Genomic DNA, 17020 nt, shown 5'->3' on the forward strand with positions numbered 1-17020 from the left:
ATAGGATGGGATCTATGCAGACCAGAGACCAAGGCTAAGACCGTTTTTCCTCTACCCATCCCACTGTAAAAATATACACACATGCCAACCTACAACCATCCACACACATGTGAAAACATATCCAACCATCCAGCCCATCACACACACACACACACACACACACACAACCATTTACTCTACATATATGCATCCCTCCACATATACAACCATCAACCTATTCATAAAACAACTATACATAGCCACATGCAGTCCATCCACCCATACATACAAACAACACACACACACACACACATATATATATATATATATAAACATAAAAAAGCATAATTCAGTAATCCATCCCTCCATCCCTTTCTTCCTTTTCAGCTACCCACTCCCCATCAGTCCAGTCCTCCATGCATCCATTCCCCATGCAGCCCTCCATCTCTCCATCCATGCAGTAACCTCACCCTACTGACCTTTTACTTGCTGCCTATACTCTTTCCTTCTGTCCCACCTTATAACTTTTTCCTTACACACCACACACACACACATATACACACACACACACACACACACACACACTCACATGCATGCATATACACACATGCACAGGTATAGACACATGTGCATATACACACAAGCATACATGCATGTGCATACACACCTAGCTACACCTATGCCTTATTTATGCCCCAGCCTGAGGAAGGTTTCACTAGCGCTTCTCAGAGAACTCTGTCCTTTCCTTCCCACCAATTGTCACAGATGCCACTAAACACGTCCTTGTGGTCTTATCTGCCAGGCCATACTGTGAGCTCAGTAACCAGGTCTTTCCTTTCTTTAAGATTTTTCTTTCAATTTTATGGGTATGTGTGTGCCTGTGTGAGTCTGCATACCATGTGCATGCAGAGGCTCGAAGAGACAATAGAGGGCACAAGACCTCCCTGGAACTGGAGTTACAGACTGTTGTGTGTCAACACGTGGATGCTGGGGGCTGAATCTGGATCCTCTGCAAGAACAGCTCCGAGAGACCAGGTCTCTTATCAGCACCTTCACAGAGCCCACCTGACATGCAGTGGGGCTCCATGAGGAGCTCTTGGTTCTAGGCAGAGCAAGGACCTAGCCACCTGGTAGGCAGTTGCTTGTGAATACAGTAGAGTCCAGATATCTGTCCATGCTGATCACCTCCGAGGAAGTAGGAGAGAGCGTGGGTTTCCGCGGAGAGTGCAAAGCAGGGAGGGTGTGCAGAGTGCAGCCTCACTGTGCTAGACCCTAACTGCTCAACGTCGGATCAGCCGCTTCATCTCCATGAACCCTCATTTCCTCGCAGACCAAATGGAGCTAATAAAACAAGAGAGAGTGGGGAGAAAGAAACACTATTATCATGAAATTGCTTTAAATTGTTTAAATCTATCTTCTGAGTTCTGCGAAAAGTTTTTTTAAAAATAGATAAAAATTATTATAAGAACTAAAATCAGCCTGATTTATTGATGTGACTTTTTTATAGATAGGGCCAAGTAATGGAAATTAATAAACAACTAAAAATGCATATTTATTCAAATCTAGCTTGTCATGTTATCGGAAGCTCAAATGAGATAATGCATGTGTAGTCTGTCTGGAAAGAGACCCGGGGTAGGGTAAAAGCTGGGTTTTCATTCTATTTGGATGGTTTGGGATAATCTTTGTTGAAGAGGTAATGTTTACACTAAATCATGAAAAATGTACAGGATTCCAGTATTTTAATGCTGAGAATATTAGATATACTTATTTGGCAGCTTTACAGTCTTCCCGTTTCTATGGCTGCATAACAAATGACCCCAAGACAGTGTGGTGCAGAACAATGTTTTAAAGCTCACACTACCAGTCTGGAATCTGGACAGGGCACAGTGGGGACAAGACATAGCCAGTCCTGCTTGGTGGCAACTGAGGTCTCCATAGTGGACACAAAGGCTGCAGGTGAAATCACTCGTGTTCATCTGGGCATCTAGTGTTGATGGCCATCCCCTGGGAACCCCAGTTCTCCTTCATCAAGGTATTCCCATGCACACTCAGCTGAGCTGCCTCACAACATGGTGGCTGGATTCTAAGGGTGAGTATCTCTCAAGTAGAGCCAGGCAGATGCTGGCTCCTTTGAATGACTTCACCTTTAAGACCATGTAGCATCCCTTCCAGCATGTTCTATTGATAGAATAGTCTTAAGCTCCCAAGACTCAAGGGGAGGGTATATGTGGGAGAAGTGTGAGTCACACTGTAATAAGAGCATGTGGGAAGGGGGATAAATATTGATTCAGGCACCTTTGGGAAGATGCTATCTGGCATATACACATCATCTCATACAACCCCGGTACAACTCACGAGGAAGCTACCCTTGTATTTCGCTTTTGCAAGAAAGAAAATTATAGTTCCTCAAAGTCAAGGGTCAAAGACTTGGGTGCATGGGGCCAGGATTTGAATTCAACACTTGATGTCTCCAAAGTTACTATATAATGTATTCAGTGCCTGCCAAAGTTAAAACAAAGATGCCGTCAGTGGCTGTTTTCTTTTAAAACACTAAGTTCCATTATGAAGGATGCTAGAGAGCCAAGGTACCATGGTGAGCTATGGCTCATCCTAGTAGCATTATGGGCAGGTACGTAGCAAAAATAAAGCCTAGCTGTGGGAAGTAGCTTGTATGCCACTCAAGGTGGCAGGCCAAGACATGGGCGTTAAAGCAAGAACGGCTGTTTGCAGTCTGGTTATGGAGAACCTGGAATCCAAGCAAAGAGGATCTAGACTTTCCTGGGGCAATAAGGAGACCCCACAGGCTCTAGGTGAGAAAAGAAAGAAAACAGCCTAGGACAGTGTGTGTGGAGGGGTAGGGATTGATCTAAATGTAGATTGGGATCCAGTGGCTCAACCAATGGGCTAACTTGTCGGGAGGGCCTTGGTTCATGAAACCTAAGGAAGAACTGAGGACTTTGTGGGGGATGGGGAAGAAACACCAATGACTGAGGATTTTGAGCTCAAGTGACTAGGGAAAGGGGTGGGTAGAGAGCAATAAACAGGACAAAAAGTAGAGCTTGTTGAGGATGTAGCAAGGTCTCCCCAACCTCCCACCACTCACCCACACCCACCCACACCCACCCACACTCACCCACACCCACCAACACTGTTAGCAGACTGTTAGGAATGGTGTCTTGGAGCCCAGGGAAGAGTTGGCACTGAAGACCCAAAAGTTGTTTGCAGAGAAGTCATGGTCAAGGTTAGGTGAGCCAGCAAAGGATCAGGATGTCTAAGAAGGTCAAGTCTGGGCTGGAGAAAGTGAGCAAGCGTGCTAGCAGCCTTACACGTGGGTGTGCTGCAGCAGCTGCAAGCGATGGACTCAGGAACTCAGAGGTCCAGGTGTGTTCCACGGGGCCTCCCATGTCCTGGGAAAGTGGGAAGTGGGGAGCACCAAGTCCCCAGGAACTGCCTGAGGTGGGGTAGAAGAGCTCAGGGCTGCCTTCAGCCAACAGAGCAGTTTTCAAGCTTGGCTCATGCCGGAAACACCTCAGAAATACTGATGCCTGAACCCCACCCACTCCAGCTCTTACCTCTGGGAAACAAGAGGTCCTAGGGTGCCCCTGAGCCCTGGGAGGCTCGCTGATCCAGGACATGAAGAGACCATGGAGTTAGGAGTTGACAAAAAGCTTCTGCCACAGTAGGGCACATGTTTTTTGTAGTTAGGAAGGGGATCTTGGGTAAAGGCGAAACAAGGGCTCCATAAGCCATAGTCTAAACTCCCAGTGCAGATCGGCCTGCTGGTCTGGCAAGTGAAAAGAAAAAGGGAAAGATATAAAAATGACAAAAGGTAGACTACTAAATCTATTATGAAAAGAAAAAGAGAGAATATGGTTATGATAAGATAAAAAGGAAGATTATGGAATCTACTTTTAAAAAGGAATTACTTGTTTTAAATAAGATAGTGAAAATTTTTTGGTCTGAGTTTATCAGATGTTACTGGACTGGACATTGTTAATATATATAATGGAGTTTTTATCTGAATCTGTCAAATGTTAATGGACTAGACACCATTAATGTAATTTTTGGCTGTATATATTGCATATACTTATTGGATAGTTTTTCTTGTATTAGTTATAAGCTTTCTTTAATTTTAGATAAAAAGAGAGGAAATGTGGTGGTATTGTGTTCCCCAAAATATTGTGTACCTTAATAAACTTATCTGGGGTCAGAGAACAGAAAAGCCACTAGTTAGGCAGTGATAGCACACGCCTTTAATCCTAGCATTCCAGAGGCAGAAATCCATCTGGGATCTCTGTGAGTTCAAGGCCACATTGGAAACAGCCAGGCATGGTGACTTTAATCCAAGGAAGCAAGCCTTTAATCCTAGGGAGTGATGGTAGAAAGCAGAAAGGTATATAAGGCGTGAAGACTAGAAACTAGCAGCATTTGGCTGGTTAAGCTTCAGGCTTTTAAGCAGCAGTTCAGCTGAGACCCATTCCGGATGAGAACTCAGAGGCCTCCAGTCTGAGGAGACAAAACCAGCTGAGGATCCAGCGAGGTGAGATAGCTATGGCTTGTTCTATCTCTCTGACCTTCCAGGATTCACCCCAATAACTGGCCTTGGGTTTAATTTTATTAATAAGAACTTTGAAGATTCATGCTACAGGCAAGCCCAGGTCTAAATGTGTCACAGTAATAGAGCAGAAGATGGAGTGAGGACTAACAGGGGGATCCCCATCCACACTCCCTACCAAAGAAATGGGAAGCTTTGAGGGTGGGGATCCCAATAGCAGTTTTTAATTCGGGTGCCTCCAATACACAGCCAACCAGCGCTTGTCGCAGGGGAGCATGGATGCTCATCACTGGGTGTCATCAGTCTATGGGTTCTGACCAGGCAGGTCCAGGGGCTCTGGGACTCTACATGTCTCAAGGCCCCCAGGGTACCTGTGCTGTTGCCTCATGCATCACACTTGGAGTCTCAAGGATATGCATTCATTGTCAAGGTCATAGAAATCCAGTCACTCTTTCCCAAAGCCCACTCCAAGACACTGCTGTGGGAACCAATCCCTTCACCCCAGTCCAGCCCAGCAGGCAAGCACACAGGAGACCGGAAGACCCCTAACCACCCACCCCACCACCCAGTCCACCCATGCCTGCTCAGTGATTTCTCTGTTCTGTTTCCTCCTGGCTCACAGAAGATCAGGGCTAGCAGCAATGTCTCCGCTTATCTGCCAAGGGCTGGGCATGCTTTAAAAAGAGCAACGGAGTGTTTATGTTCAGAGGAGGCCTAACTCATTCCAACATGCCCAGCCTTCCCACTGCCTAAGGGCACAGAGGTCCGGTTCCAAGATCCACAGCCTAATCCCCTGCTATAATGAAATAGCTCCACAAGGCAAGGAAGGGGGAAATGCAACCTAATTCCAGAGTTCAAGGTCTGAGTTCAAATCCTGGCTCTGTTCCTTGCTATCTATATGACCTTAGACACATTAATTAACTTAGCTGAACCCACCTGAGCAGGTTTTTCCATTGTAAAATGTGTGAAATAATGAATGATAAGCCTCTCATGGCTGTTGGATAAATCGAGTCAAGGATGCATGGGTACAAATTACACAAAACCTAAATGTCAAAGCAGGGCACATCACATAGACTACTAGTGGAGGTGTCCAAGAGCATGCCCTGTGACAGACCTTATTGTCTGTGAATGCCTTGAGCTGTATTCATAGCTATCCTGGAATGTGTGCCGCCAGGCAAGAGTACAGACAGGCTGGACACCCCTGGGGGGATGTGGGGCGCTGCAAGAGAGGTGGCCTTTTCTTCAGGACCTTCCTCTTGACCGCATTCTTTCTCTGCTCAGCAGTCCCAGAGACTGGATTGACCCCTGACCTCTTCATCTCCTCTCCCTACAGACATGGGGAGCTTCGAGGAAGGCGAGAAGCACCAGAGCGTGTCCCACGGAGAAGCCGCTGTCATCCGAGCGCCTCGCATCTCCAGCTTCCCCCGGCCACAGGTGACCTGGTTCCGTGATGGCCGCAAGATCCCGCCCAGCAGCCGCATGTGAGGTCCTACTCTGGGTAGACTGGAGGGAAGCCGGTCCTGGGGGAGGAGGTCTGGGGCCAGATGGAGTCTCCAAATGCCAAGGAGGGCCCTTCCTATAGAAACGTCTCAGTCACTCTGTAACACAGCCAGCTGGGCACTCCCCTGGATGGTGAAAGAAGTTCGGTTTATGAGGAATTTTCTTGGAATATGCGTGCAAGGACCAGGGCGTTGCCTCCACACTCAACCGGAGAAAAACTCTGCTCCCAGAGGATTTAAGTCACCCAAACATGCCCATACAAAGTTACTGTTGCCATAGGAACAGGCCCAGGACTCTGGCCATGGCAGGGGTGGGTGGGTGCAGGTGTTTATACTTCTTGGGTGTGGCTGGGCTTACTCAGTGTATTTTGACTGCAAAGAGTTGGTGTGGCCAGGGAAGGCTGGAATAGACACACACAACCCTTTCAGCATGCACAAAGACCCCTCTGTCTTCCTCTAGCCTCAACTGTGGGCTTAGCAGTAAAGGCAACACCCTTCACCCCCCAGCAGGCTTCACCTCCTGAGCTGCTCACTCAGGAGCTACCCCAGGCTTTCCTCTCCACTCCAACTCTCCCATCCTTGGAGAAAGACTACCTTCTGCCAACCTGCCCTGGCTGGCTACAACTTGCAGCCTGTGCAGACTGCATGGGGGGGGGCCTACCCCCAGCCCCACCACCCTGGTCTGTAGGGAGCAGAGGGAGGTGGGGACAGGTTTGCCTTTGGGAAGCATCAAGTCCCACAATAGAAGCACAGTAATAGTAGCTTAAGTACCCGGGCGGTTGTTGCAGATGCCTTTAATCCCAGCAGGCTAGGAGGCAGAGGCATGAGGATCTCTGTGAGTTTGAGGCCAGCCTGGGCTACAGAGTGAGTTCCAGGAAAGGCACCAAAGCTACACAGAGAAACCCTGTCTCAAAAAACTGGGGGAAAATTTAGTAACATAGTAATATAGCAACTACAGAAGTTGCAGGTAGTGGAGTTAAGTTCTCAAGACTGTGCTAAACACCACACACATGTCCCCTCCCTCCCGGCTGAGCAGCCGGTGAGGAAGGAAGGAGGCACTCTCTGCCTTGTTCTTTTTCCTGTTCCAAGAGTATATCCTCGCAACTTTGCCACTCAGTGTTCAACCCTCACAACAGCCCCCGAAGCAGTTGACTTCACCCCACAGCAACACTAAAGAGGGGCAGCCGAGGTTCAACTGCTTTTCCAGATCTTTCCTATCTGCTGAGTCCTGATAATCCTTGCCTTCCGTGAAACATATGTGCCGACAAGCACACAGACACAAGTAAGTGCACACAAGCACACAGACACAAGTAAGTGCACACAAGCACACAGACACAAGTAAGTGCACACAAGCACACAGACACAAGTAAGTGCACACAGACACAAGTAAGTGCACACAAGCACACAGACACAAGTAAGTGCACACAGACACAAGTAAGTGCACACAAGCACACAGACACAAGTAAGTGCACACAGACACAAGTAAGTGCACACAAGCACACAGACACAAGTAAGTGCACACAAGCACACAGACACAAGTAAGTGACTGTGCTTCACGGAGCTGATCCTGACACAGCGATTTTCAATCTGACCCCGTGGGAGCTCTGAAATGAACCTATCCTTAGGTTCTTGCCTAAGGCACTTGGACTCAATTTGAACCCCTTTGGCTGTCAGAATTTTTTAAAGCTCTCTGTTTGATTCTAATGTGTAGCCAGAGTTGAAAACCATCCTCAGAGTCAGGCTTAGTGGCGCACGCCTTTAATCCCAGCACTTGGGAGGCAGAGGCAGGTGGATCTCTGTGAGTTCGAAGTCTGCTTGGTGCACATAGTTCCAGGACAGCCAGAGCCGTCAAGATAGTGAGACCCTATCTTGAAAAAAAACAAAACAAGGGGAGAGGAAGAAAACTATTCTCGGTATGTATCAGCTATTTACAACCATGATGTTGCTGTGTAACAAAACATTTCAATAGATCAATAAGCATTTACTGTGTTTTTCTTAGGAGTATGCAGATTGGTGGTCTAGCCTGGGCCAGGCTAGGTCCTTCTTGTGATTGGGCTCATTTGTCTGGGGTCATCTGTTATTGACTGTCCTGGAATGAACTTTTGCTAAAAGGCAGGTTACTTGGTCACATTCCACGTGCCCCATCCTCTTGCCTGTCAGCCCCAGCACATTGTCTGGATGTTTCACAAGAGAAAGGGAGGAAATACACACATACCAAGCCTCTGCTCACATCCCATTGATAGAAACCCTGACACAGCAGAACTCAGACAGAAGGCTCTCTGTATCCACAGCACTGGGCTCTGGGTCTCGTCCTGAACAGATGGCCAGCAAGCAGCACGAGGCATGGGTACCCAGCAAGGTGAAGGGTGGAATATACTGCAGATGGACAAGTGGACAGCTGCCCTATGAGTCAAAGTGTGCCCCCACCCCAGGCCTAAAACTCAATAAAGCCAGTTGAGTGGATCACCCATCATGCAGCTATTGAGATCACACTGTGGAAGGGAAATGGTCTGCCACAGAGATGCTGGGGCATGTCCATGAGCCCCAACCCCATCCTAACTCCCTCTCTGAGTGTATCTCTTGGACCCCAGGTGTATCAATAAAGGCATCCTGCAAGCTAATCAATTGGCAGTGACTGCCTGGAACTCAGAGCTGGAAACAGTTCTGAGGCTCCACCAACACTCATGGGAGAAAACATCATGGTTTGATTAGTAATGTCTGCCCTAACTGTGGAAGGGGGCATGTTGGCACTCACCTACCACATTTGCAGAGAGAGATGAATCCTTTACTCCAGGCTCTCTTCTATGATCACTTTCCTACCACCATTCTTCATCCTTTTCACATCCCCATCCTCCAACCTTATCTGCTTCTCATGCCTAGCACTTTTGCCAACAGGCTAGAGCAACCTTGGACTGTGGAACTACACCCGCACACATACACCTGGTTATGCGTGACCACTCCCATCCACTTTCATAAACACGTCTACCAAATTTATGATGAAGCACTAGAGGAGTTTTATTTTGGTAATTATAGCAAATTAATATTCATAGGTGAGCAGCAAGGCTCCCTGGAAGCAAGTCTCCTGTGTCTGTGTGCCTGCGCTCGGTATCTGATAAGTGCTATTAGCCGGCAGGCTGTGCAGAGCATGAAAGGCTGCACTATCTGCAGAGTGTGCCTCTCACCACCAGGCAGGACTCAGCCCCAAGCCTGCTGTTGAAAAGGGACATGATTCCTAGCAGAGACACACGCTGGGGGCTTTGGGCGCACTGTAGGATGACTTACTCACTCCTTAATTAAATTATGGATCCAGCACTCTGGGAACTAAGGAAGGGGCTGCTGAGTGAGAGCAGCAAATTGGAGGCAGAGCTGGGGCTAGGCCCGTCATGGTGAACAGAAGGAACAAGGGGAGAGGACCCAGCCCCTGCCTGAGAGGTGAGCATTGCTGTTGGTGCCCCACTCAGAGTTCCTCTCCCCAGCTTCTCCCGGTATGGCTGTATGGGGGGGGGGCGGCACGTGCAGCAGGCTGGATGCTGTGGGCATCCTGGAAAGGAAGCACAGCATCCTTCCACAGTTACCTGAAAAGGGACAGTCGACAGGGACCCCTCCTGAGAGGATCAAAGTGACAAGTCAGAGAGCCTCTGCCACCCATTCCACTCCATGTCCAGAACTTGAACCCATGCCCTGTGGCTTCCCAGGCTCCATGGCTCCCCAGGCTCTGTGGCTCCCAGGTTAGAGTACTGGAGTCGGCAATGCCAGCCATAGTAACCAGTAGACCACATTCCAGGGAGCTAAAACGACAAAAGGTAAGGTTCTGCCCATCCAAATTCCAACCTGGAGCTATGGACAGGATGGGTGACCTCACATAGTCACCTGAAACCAGGGTCACTAGAGCTCTGTCATCACCAAAACTGACCTCCAAGGTTCCCCTGCTCCAGCAGAGGGGAATGGTTCCCATTGTCTGACATTAGAGGTGTCCGCCACTCCACCCTCACCCCAGAGGAGGGAGATGCAGAGCTATGCCTTGCTGCCCATCAGCCACAGCCTCGTACAAGAGAAGCAGCTCAAGGCTCCTCTTCAGACAGCTTTTACAGTGTCTTGGTCCACTTTCCACTGCTAACTGCACCAACCTACAGACAGACTGAGTTAGAAAGCAGAGCTGTGTTTGGCTCTGGAGGTCCGAGTTTGAGGGGCCTTAGCTGGTCGTGACCTTGCTGGCAGTCATGAGGAGGTACAGGGCATCATATGACTGTGTGTGTGTGTTCTGGTCTCTTCCTCTTATGAAACCCCCAATATTCAATCATGAGGTTCTTCCCTAATGACCTCCGAACCCACCCAAATCAAGCCCTACAGCTCCACCCCTAAATGCCAGGGTCAGGTAAAGTCCCTCCCCTTTCCTGCCTCATAATGAGGATTATATTTATTTCAACTCATCAAGGATGAAGAAGACATTCAAACCACACCCAGGCCACAGCACTCAAACTCCCACTGGACATCCAGGGTCAGACATATTCCCTTGGGGACATGTATACTGGCAGAAATCCTGGCCTCCACTACTAACTGTCCATGGTGCTCTCCCACAGCTGTGGCAATCAACTATCCAACAATCATAAAAGGTTCACTGGGAGTAAAGTCACCCCTGCTGGTTGAGAACCACGTATGACACATACGGTGTGTGTGCACCATATCGTCATCTGCATATCATTAGCCTTGCAAAACCGCCACTCCCATCCTGCATTAAACACCATGCCACATCTAGAAAACTCCCTAAAAGAACAAAAAGGGTCATAAATCCTGTTCTAGAAAAACTTTAACCCTTTCCTAAACTCTCCCCTTCACTCACGAATAACGCCCTCCTCCAGTAATTCGCTCACAGAATGAGCTATCTAAACTCCCAGTGTCGAGGGATGGGGAAGGACAAGCAGAAAGCTCAGTCAGAACATGCACAAGGTACAGCCAAGGCTGAGAGTGGGAGTGGGCCGGCCGGAGGGGCTTCCCAGTCAAGGAGGGACGAGTTGAGTGTGCTCCTTCTCTGGTACAGAACAAGTGGGTCCCCAGGAGACTCTGTGAGACCCGTCCCCATAGTAGAATGAATGACTCAGGGAGCTGGGTCTGCATGAGTCCTGAGAGTCCCTCCATCCTGAAACCAGACTGTGCCAGAAGAGGGCTATGAGGATGAGGACGGGCAGTGGACTGTGCCAGGGACCAAGTGACAGAAACAGCCATGAGGCTGGGAGATGTCTTAGCAAATACTCTCTTCCACCTTTGCAAGGACGAGAAGACGGGGCCCAGCTAGCATCGGAGGAAAGACATGATCCTCAGAGGCCAGGGACCCACACCAGAGCTCAACCCCAGCTCCACCCACCCTGCACAGCCCAGACCCTTCCCCCAACTCACAGCTTCCCACTCCACAATCCACACCTAAGGACAGGGCTCTAGGTGAGACAAGGAGGCCCTCAGATGGAAAGATGGTCACCAGCCCAACCCCACATCTGGCATTTAATATATTTTAGCATGGTGCTGGGAAAGCTGGACCTACCTGATCCAAATACCCTAAAAATCCGTCCATCCTGAAGTCAGACTGTGCCAGGTGAGGGCTGTGGAATGGGTTGGTAAGGTGCTTGCCTTGAAAGCCTGAGAAGATACTAAGCACAGCATGGGGGCTCCCACTTGTAATCCCTGCACTGGGGAGGCAGAAACAGGAAGATCCCTAGGGCTTCTGGACCCTGCCCAGCCAGCCTAACCCACTTAAGGAGTTCCAGTCCAGTAAGAGACCCTGTCTCAAAGTGGGTGGACAGCCCATGAGGAACAACCAGCATGGTCCTTTGGCCTACACACACACATAATACGTGCACATGGACACACATAAACATACATCCAGACTCTTGTTTGCACATGTACACACACATACACACATAACACGTGCACATGGACCCATATAAACATACATCCAGATTTACACACACACACACACACACACACACACACACACACACACACACAGTATTCTAGCATAGCTATAACTCTATTCCTGTCACCTCATTAGCTACAGATAAGAAGAATTCTCCATGGGGAAAATAGGGCATCACTAGGGTCCCTAAGCTTTAGGGGCCAGACAGCCTGCCACCCTACTGCCCAGAACTCCCCTGATGGTGTGAGGACTCTCAGCCTGAAAAAGCCCCAAAATGAGGAGCAAGAGGGTGGAGACAGCACAGCCAGGCTAGGAGAGAGCTGGGCCAGAGAGACATTAGTGAGGATGTTTATCTGAGAGCCTGTTTAAAACTCTGTAACATTCACCTAATGGGAAAATTTGAAGAGAATTCAACTGGATTTGTCCTTGTTAAACTAACATTAAGGATGTTTAACAGCTGTCTCGGGCACATCGCATTACAATCCGGAGACAGACTTGGCAAACTAATGGTTTTGTTTGTCATCAGGAGAATGGGTAAAAGGAGCTGGGCAGAGCTGGTGTGGGCAGCACTCCAGAACCCCTTCACACCCGTTTAAGGGGATCCCTGGCTCCCTGTCTTCCTGCCTGCTGACCTTGCGATGAGAACCGGGAAAGGGAAGCAGCTTGGAACAAAAGGCCCAGACCCTGTGGACCAGCCCAGTTCACAGGGGGAAGGGGAAACTGATCCCCGGGGTGGAATCTAGAGGGGGATGGCCCTCAGAAGTCTGGTGCAGACGAGCTGTGGCCTTGGAGTCTGCTTCAACAGGTTTAGGAAGCAGGCCAACCCGGGGGCCGGGAAGATGGCTTCATCCAGACAGTGCTGGCCTTGCAAACACAAGGACCTGAATTTGATCCCAGAACCCAAGTGCAAAAAGAAGTTTGCTGTAGCGAGTCACAGTTGGAACCCCAGTGCCGGGGAGACAGAGACAGGCTGACCCTGGGGTTCACTGGCCAGCCGCTCTAGCTGAATCCATGAGGTCCAGGCCAGTGAGAGACTCTGTGTCAACAAACAAGGATGGACATCTGAACAACACCTGAGATTGACCTCTGGCCTAGACACAGACACACAGACACGCGTGTTCATTGTCAATCACTCATTCACTCTGCAAACTCTTGGCAGAGGCAACCTCACAAAGCCATGGAAGCTGTGACATGGACAGGAACAGAATCCCAAGAGGGTCAGAGAGAATGGCCCTAACCTGACCCTGGGATGGGCTCTGAGAAAGCCTCAGCTTCAGGGGATGAAGGGATGGTTGGGAGGTGGTGGGCAGCACCCCAGTCATGGTAGTGCTGGGGTGGGGCTGGGGACCTCTTGGAGGCTGCCAGAGGAGGAAGTACAGTCAGTCCACGTACATCAGATCCCCCAATCACACCCCCTGGCTCCAAGCCTTTTGGGCCCCTGTCCAAAGAATGCCTTGCCTCTTCTCAGAGCCATCACGCTGGAAAACACCCTGGTCATCCTGTCCACGGTGGCTCCCGACGCTGGCCGCTACTACGTGCAGGCTGTTAACGACAAGAACGGAGACAACAAGACCAGCCAGCCCATCACTCTTGCCGTGGAGAGTAAGTAAGCCCAGGGCCCGGGACGTCACTGAGCAGAAACCAGAGGGTCATTAAATCTCAGGAATGGGGCTCCAGGGGGCTGTTGGGAAGATGGAATGGTAGGGGAGGCAGGGCTGGGGTGGAGGGGTGGAGCTGTCTCCAGAGGAGGAGGAGGAGCCACAGCCTGAGTAGGGGGACACCGTGAGGGAAGCCGATGAAGGTCACAGGCAGGGGGAAGTGGAGTTCTGGAAGGTGCTTCCATGGCAGACACAACTCCGGGAAAGGGCAGGCTTGTTATTAGCACTACCATGTCCACTGGAGGTTAGGAGAAGGCAGTCAAGTGAGAGAGTGTGTGCTCACATGTATGGATGCCAGCCACCCCAGGCTCAGGTGCGGATGGAGAGAACACCCGTGGAAATCGGAAGCTCATTTTCAAAGAAGTACACACTAACTGTCTGCCCAGCTGGCACATAAAAGTGCTGTTTCCGCTCCAAGCCAGGCATTCCTCTCAACAAGCTCTTCTCCAGATTTCTACCTCTGCCCCTCTTCAGATGCGGCTCTCCCTGGGAGAGACAGGTCCAGGAGCTCAGCCCAACATAACCCACGCCAGCATCCTCCAGCACAGAGACACTCACTCCTTCAGATGAGACCAGAGCAAGGTTCTCCCCACTAGACTGGCCTCAAGGCTGGAGAAGGTGGGGCCGATGGCCAAGGTGCCTCCTAGGCTGGCCTTCATCACTAAGATGAAGTCAGGGTTCGGGGACAAGACCACCACTTCCTGTAGCAGCTGAGCACCACACAAGCTGGGAGAGCCAGATGTTCACATACCTCCACATCTGTATGATTCCCACTCCCAAAGCGCATCTCATTTATCATCCGTGCTGCACCCATACACATCCAGCAGCAGCAAGTTTAGTGTCTCTGCCCCCCTCTTTTCCTAGCTTCTGTCTGCCAGTATCTAGAACATTCCCAGCCTCTGCTGTCCCCTCCCTGGGCCCTCTGAGCTCCAACAGGACTCTTTTCTGTGAAATCTGAATTAGGGGTGGAGAATCCACTCTGCATACTGTCCAGGGAGGGTCATGGATGTCACCTTTGACCTTGACCTGGGCCAGGACTATCTATACAGGAACAAGGAATTTGTCGGCAAGGGGGAATGCTTTTTCTAGAGATTTCTCGGTGATAAGGTTACTCAGAGTCTCCTGGAATCCAGACATCTTTTTCAGGCATTAGTGTCAAACTAGGCACAGCACAGTGGGGTGAGTGTTTGCCTACCACACACAACTCTGGTTTCCACCCCAGTGCCACATAAAAACGGGTTGGTAGCAAATGCCTGGAATCCCAGCATTCAGGAGGTAGAGGCAGGAAAATCAGGAGTTCAAGGTCATCCTTGGCTACAGAGGGAGTATGGGGTAGTCTGAGACACATGAGACAGAGAGACATGCTGGGAATGGTGGCGCCTTTAATGCCAACACCCTGGAGGAAGGGGCAGGAGGGTCTCTCATTATGTAGACTGGGCCGTTCTTGTCTATATAATGAGATCCTGTCTCAGAGAGAGAGACGGGGAGGGGAAGAGGAAGAGGGAGAGAAGCACACACTGAGAGACAAAGTCATGGAGTGAGTTGTCCAAGTTAAATCCAAGCATCTTCTTTTTTTTTTCTTTATTAAGAAAATTTCTACTCACTCTACATACCACCCACAGATCCCACCTCCTCCCTCCTCCCATCTCCCAGCCCTCACTCCCAAGCCACCCCCCATCCCCACACCTCCCAAATCGAGGTCTCCCATGGGGAGTCGGCAGAGCCCAGCACACTGAGCCTAGGCAGGTCCAAGCCCTTCCCACTGCACCAAGGCTACACAAGGCGCCACACCACAGGCATTGGACTCCCAAAAGCCTGCCCATGCACCAGGGACAGATCCCGATCCCCCTCCCTAGGTGCTTCCCAAACAGTTGGAACCAAACAACCATCTTTCGTATCCAGAGGGCCTAGTCCAGTCCCGTGGGGGCTTCACAGCCACTAGTCTACAGTTCATGGGTCTCCAAGAGTGTGGCCGGTCATCTCTGCACTTCTTCCCGTCATGATCTCGACGTTCCCCACCTGCAGAATCCCTCCTCTCTCTCATGGATTGAAATCCAGGCATCTTCTTGAGTGACTCAGTTTACCCCAGAGCCCTCCTCTGTTCCTCCTCCAGCATCTGGCTCCTCCTCTTAAGAATTGAGGCAGCCCATGCTGGCATTTTCTGTTCTACCTCAAGTCACCCCAGCCTTCCAAACAGCCCAGGTGAGGCCAGAGAGCCCCTCCCGCCCCCCTCATCTGCCTCTACCCCAGTCTCCCTCATTCCAAAAGCCCTCCATTTCTGCATCCTCGACTGTGATTAAAGCCGGATCTGGAGCAAACTCGGCTGATTTTTAGCTAATTTCCCTCCCACGAGTGATTGCACTTCAAAACCCTGTGCCTGCTCTGACACGGTCCCCCAGCCTGCCTGCCAGCCAATTTGTGAGAGCAATTGCCACATCGTCGCCCACCAGCAGCTCAGCTCCCCTGTTACCTGGCTTGAAGCCACACCCTCCTTCTCCGTCCTCCTCCCTTCCTTTCCCCATCAAGCTCTGCTCCCTTCAGCTCAGCAGCTTCTGAACAGCCCTTGGGGGAGCCATGCTCATTGTTAATGGAGAAGGAAAGAGTCAGGCTGGTGACCCCAGAAATTACCCCAGCATCACAATCCTGAAAGTTCACACCCATCTGATACACACACACACACACACACACACACACACACACACACACACACACACGGATTAGACTTCTACTATTGTATAGAAATATAATATAGAATAAAGTAGAATATAAATATGAGCCCCAAATATCATTTAAAATTTTTCCAGTGGCCCCATTTTATTCGCTTATATTACTTATGTATTTTATTTTTTTTAGAATTGGTTTCTTTGATTTTGTTTTTGAGGCAGAATTTCATAGGGCCCTTGAACTCCCTATGTAGCTGAGGATGACCTTGAACTCCCTGTGTAGCTGAGGATGACCTTGAACTCTCGATCTGCCTGCCTCCATCTCTCAAGTGCTGGGATTACAAGCGTGCACCACCACACTGAAGCTTACCTCATTTTTCACAAAGTAAAAAGGAATAAGCAGAATTCATTTTATTAATGTGTTTTATTTAACCCGATGTATCCAAAATATCCTTTTAGCATGCCATCAATATAGAATATATTAGCAAGATATTTTACATCGGATTTTTTTTTTTTGGCGTGCTAAGTCTGAAATCTCTGCGTGTCTTACACTTGAAGCGCATCTCAATTTGAATGCTAAATCTTCATCTGAAATACGTGATCCGTATTTAGATTTCATCAGATTTACAGCCATAAAGGTATAGTCTTACGCCAAAGTTGTTCCACTTCTACTTAAAAGTGTTCTAATAACTGGATTGGGGAATCCGCTTTTAATTAAATGTAAATTAGTTAAAATTAAATCTCATTAAATCAAACGA

The 17020-nt window shown here is 49.5% G+C and overlaps 1 protein-coding gene across 2 annotated transcripts in view; it reads left to right on the plus strand.

Annotated features, from left to right (window-relative positions):
- The window catches only part of Sdk2 (sidekick cell adhesion molecule 2), a 287113-nt gene that overhangs the window by 164633 nt on the left and 105460 nt on the right, over positions 1–17020 (plus strand). For both annotated transcript variants that reach the window (XM_028865305.2, XM_028865306.2), the window contains exons 4-5: positions 5868–6015; positions 13410–13543. In XM_028865305.2, the coding sequence (XP_028721138.1) occupies positions 5868–6015; positions 13410–13543 (282 nt within the window). The remainder of the gene's footprint in view (positions 1–5867; positions 6016–13409; positions 13544–17020) is intronic.

Source organism: Peromyscus leucopus, chromosome 8b (genome assembly GCF_004664715.2).
Source record: "Peromyscus leucopus breed LL Stock chromosome 8b, UCI_PerLeu_2.1, whole genome shotgun sequence".
NCBI lineage: Eukaryota > Metazoa > Chordata > Mammalia > Rodentia > Cricetidae > Peromyscus > Peromyscus leucopus.